The sequence below is a fragment of the Chenopodium quinoa genome, unplaced genomic scaffold (assembly GCF_001683475.1).
Source record: "Chenopodium quinoa cultivar QQ74 unplaced genomic scaffold, ASM168347v1, whole genome shotgun sequence".
In the NCBI taxonomy this organism is placed as follows: Eukaryota; Viridiplantae; Streptophyta; class Magnoliopsida; order Caryophyllales; family Amaranthaceae; genus Chenopodium; species Chenopodium quinoa.
In genome coordinates, this window is record NW_018744582.1 from 1,556,594 (window position 1) to 1,561,126 (window position 4,533).

Consider the following 4,533-nt stretch of genomic DNA (forward strand, 5'->3'; position numbering starts at 1 on the left):
TGAGTAGCCTCTTAAGGGCCAGAAATGTGGACTCTGTGGTATACCCTTCAAAAGACGAGACACCATGATCTGTGATGCAGTCGGGTTTTGAACGTGTTCCTTATCACCTTCTTTTTTGATTGATTCCTCTGTTCCTTCAAGGTAAACATAGTACTCAAATCAACAAGAAGCCAGGTAATATACAATATAACAGACTACTAAACAGTCAAGTTGCACATGAACAAAAGTAAATAATCAGTTGCATGAAGAAGTTTAGTTGAAACTTGAAACTCCACTCATTTTGTTTACATAAAGGGATTAATAAGCAACTTTCCGAATATATGGAAAGTACTTCAATTCCTATGAAGTTAATCCTCCATTTTATCTTATTGTGGTAGCCAAACATTAGTCCAAATTTCTACTAGTAGTTTTCAGTACCTGTAATTTGCTTCCGTGTCTTTTTATGTCAACTAAACGACCACTATCACGTATTTAAGTGTAGCAAATAGGGTTATCACTTACCGGCAACAAAGACCCTTGGTCCCATGGGTTGGGAATAATAACTAGATCCTTCAAAACAACATGGAACTGTCCCTGTTAATGCTGACAGCACAGTGAATCTAGTTTTAGGATTTTCAGGTATCCCATTATCATGTTTGGTTTCTTTGGAATTTTTGTTTGCAGTTCCATTCTCTGCTAAACCAATGAATCCAGGTTAGTTGCATAAGGAGTTTGTCATGGTATAAAAAACTTGCTATGAAATCAAAAATTCTCTTATCAAACTTGAAAGTGTCACACGTTTGATTTATACATTTGCCATGTACAAAGTACATGTTTAGGAATTCACATCAATCCTTGAAGATGCCAATTCGTGTCAAAATTAACAAGCCGCCCCAACGTTACATTTTATGATAAATCATAATTCAAATCCAATGCATTGATGCTAAATGTAGTGTAATGTAGAGAATTCATATGGTTATAGATGTACTCTAACATACAATTATACATATCATACCAAGTATAATTTATCCTCATTAAACAATTCAAACCAAATGATTTAAATGAGCAACTCTATGTAAATCACTATAGTATTATTAAATTTTAAAGAGTTTAGCTTGAAAATTACTCATACCAAAGAAACAACTGAATATTGTACAGTTTTGTTTTTCTACATCATCTCAAAGTTTTATTATTTCACAGATTTCCTCGTGTCTAAGGGCTTGTTTGGTTGAACGTAAAAATTGCAAATTCCTTGGAAATTTGATTTCCCATGAACTTGAACTTCCTAGGAAATTCTAAAAAGTGTTTGGTTAACCAAGGGAAGTCCACTTACCTAGATCTCCTAGGTAATTTATTTCCTCCATTTTGTGGGAAGTAGAAATTCATCATGAATTTGTCAACCAAACAATTTCAATTCCTAGGAATTTCAATTTCCCATGTTTTTATTTGTCAACCAAACAACCCCTAAGGTTTTCTAATCAAATACTCGTATGTTGTACCACGTATTTTGCAAGTAATCATATTGGTCACTTTTACAAACAGAAAAGCAAAATGGATTTTTTTTTTTTTTTCTGTTTACAATAATAATTTATAGGCACTTAAGAACTCGGTAGTCAGATTAATTGAATTCCGTACAAAGCAATCAGTATAAATTATACTGTACACTTTACCTCTACAAACAATGCAATCAACATATATTACTCCCTTTACCTCCCCAAATAACTAAACACACTTAACTTCATTCATTGCTCAAGTTTGACCTTTTAAATTTGTTAGATATAATTGTAATACACGAATTATCTTGATTAATAATATTTTAATTATATGATCACTTCACAATAATAACGTGATAAAATTTACAAAGTCGCACAAAAATCATATGTACACAACTAGACGGTATTTGTTAGGATATAATTAAGCTATGAGATATATTTTGTGAATATATTTGTATATATCTTATTAGGAGTTTTTGGCATGTTAGGTTAATGTTGTAAGCCTATATATATGTGTTTAATAGTAAAGGCTCATTAAGCTGTTTTCTCCGAATTGTTTTATTGAAGTTTAACATGGTATCAAGAGCCCTCTAAATTAGAGATTTTTTTTACGTTCTTTTCCCAGTTTTTTTTTTTCCCAAACACAAACCCTAGCTTTGTTCTTCTTTTCCAGATTGTTTGCGTGTGTTTCTGGTTTGTGCTTCCGCTTTGTGTGTTCTTTGTTGTTCTTCTTGAGTTGTGATGACTGGTGGTGATGATGTTCTGTCTCCTAAGGGCCCTCGCTAAGAACCGTTTTCAGCCTACTATCTCCATCCGAGTGAAGGTACAGGGGCTGTGATAAGCCCTATTATGTTGAAAGGAGACAACTATGAGGAGTGGTCTCGTTCTCTACGCAATAACCTCCGTGCGAAGAAAAAACTTGGTTTTATTGATGGTACTATTAAGGTGCCGGATGTTAAGTCTCCTGATTTTGATCAATGGGGCATTGTTAATTCAATGCTTGTTGCTTGGATTGTTAATACATTGGATGTTTCTGTGCGATCCACTGTTCGATTTCCAGACCATGTCAAGTCTTTGTGGGATAATCTACGTGATAGATATTCCCTTGGCAATGGCCCTCGTATTCTAGAGTTAAAGGCTCAAATTGTAGATTGCAAGCAACGTGGTAGGCCGGTGGCGGTGTATTTTGGTGAGTTACGTAAATTACAAGATGAGTTGGCTAGTTATGTCAAAATTCCCAAGTGTACGTGTACAGCTGCTCCTGAATATGCTAAAATTGTTGAGAGTGAATTACTCCATCAATTTTGTATTGGTTTAGACCCAAAGAAATTTGGCAGTGTGGTGTCTACTCTCCTCATGATGGACCCTATTCCTTCTCTCAATGTGGCGTATGCAAAGGTTGTGTCGGATGAACGCAAGCAAACGGTCTCGGATGCTCACGATAATCGTCTAGATGGTGCTGTTGGGTTTGCTGCGTCTGGTACGGCTCAGGATCGGACTACTTGGTCGAGTAGTGGTGAATCTCGTGTATGTGATCATTGTGGCAAAAAGGGTCATGTGAAGGAGAAGTGTTTTGATCTACATGGCTGGCCCGAATCTTTTAATTCTAGTGGGCGTGGTGGTCAGCGTGATGGTCGTGGGTCAAGTAGAGGTGGCCGTGGTGGTCGTGCGCAAGGTTCTAGTGGTCGTGGGTTTGCTGGCAGTGTGAGCAGTAGCTCAAAGCAATATAATAGTGATGATATTAATGATGTTGACCGTACAAGTGCTCCAACTTTGAGTAATGAACAGTGGGTTCAATTTATGAGTGCTATTAAGGGTGTAAAAACCCCTCCTTCAACTGACAATAATTCTCATGGTATGTATAATTCGGATGAGTGGATAATTGATACTGGAGTATCAAATCACATGTCGGGTGACTTAAAATTGTTTTATAATTTACGTGATATTTTATCTCCAGTTGGTTTGCCTAATGGGAAAAGTACTACGGTCACTAAAGAAGGGAAAATAAAATTGAGTGATGGTTTAATATTAGACAATGTTTTATTTGTTCCCGAATTAAATTGTAATTTATTGTCAGTGTCTCAATTATTAGAAAAGCAAAACTATATTGTTCTTTTCACTAACAAGCTATGTACTATTCAGGACCGCACTTTGGAGAACCTGATTGGAGCGGGGGTGCAGTATAATGGGGTCTATCTCTTCCGGCCAGTCCGTGCTCGTAGTTTTCAAGTCAATTCTGTGGTGGTTCCAGATGCAAGTATGTTATGGCATAGGTGTTTAGGTCATCCTTCTATGAAAGTAGTTTCTTCTTTACTTGGAGTAGCTAGTAGTAGTATGAATAAAAAGTGTGGTGTGTTTGATTGTCATATTTGTTTTATGGGTAAACAACCCCGAAACTCTTTTCCTTTGAGTATGAATAAAGCATCTGGTTTGTTTGATTTGATACATTGTGATATTTGGGGTCCGAATAGAGTATCGTCTAGTTGTAATGCTAGATATCTTCTTACTATTGTGGATGATTATTCTCGTGCAACATGGGTATATTTGATGATTGGAAAACATGAAGTGGGAACTTTGGTTCGTAATTTTTATTCTTTGATTAAAACTCAATTTAATAAAAAGATTAAAATTTTGAGAAGTGATAATGGGCAAGAGTTCTTGAGTTTAAGGTCCTTTTTCGGTAAAAAAGGAATATTGCATCAAACATCGTGTGTTGATACTGCACAACAAAATGGTCGTGTTGAGAGAAAACATAAGCACATCTTAAATGTTGCACGAGCTTTACGTTTTCAAGCTAAATTACCTAAGTATTTTTGGGGGGAATGTGTTTTAGCTGCGGTTCATCTTATCAATTTGACTCCGACTCCCATCTTACAAGGAAAATCCCCTCATGAATGTTTATTTGGTAAACCTCCTTCTTATGATGAAGTGCGTGTTTTTGGTTGTTTGAGTTATGTTGTGAATAATTCGCGTGCTAAGGACAAATTTGACTCAAAGTCTCGACGGTGTATTTTTGTTGGTTATCCATATGGAAAAAAAGGATGGAGGTTTTATGATTTAG

The 4,533-nt window shown here is 36.0% G+C and overlaps 1 protein-coding gene across 1 annotated transcript; it reads left to right on the top strand.

The window, feature by feature from the left end:
* Nucleotides 1–1,950: 1,950 nt before the first annotated feature.
* Nucleotides 1,951–3,910, top strand: LOC110699455. Its single transcript, XM_021876959.1, has 2 exons — nt 1,951–3,327; nt 3,615–3,910. Exons 1-2 carry the CDS (start codon nt 2,322–2,324, stop codon nt 3,656–3,658), a joined length of 1,050 nt encoding a protein of 349 aa, XP_021732651.1. The 5' UTR covers nt 1,951–2,321; the 3' UTR covers nt 3,659–3,910.
* Nucleotides 3,911–4,533: the final 623 nt, after the last annotated feature.

Coding starts and splice junctions, on each gene's coding strand:
- LOC110699455 (XM_021876959.1), top strand. CDS start 2,322: ATGTTGAAAGGAGACAACTATGAGGAGTGGTCTCGTTCTCTACGCAAT. Junction 3,328..3,614: donor AACTGACAATAATTCTCATG/GTATGTATAATT, acceptor TGTACTATTCAG/GACCGCACTTTGGAGAACCT.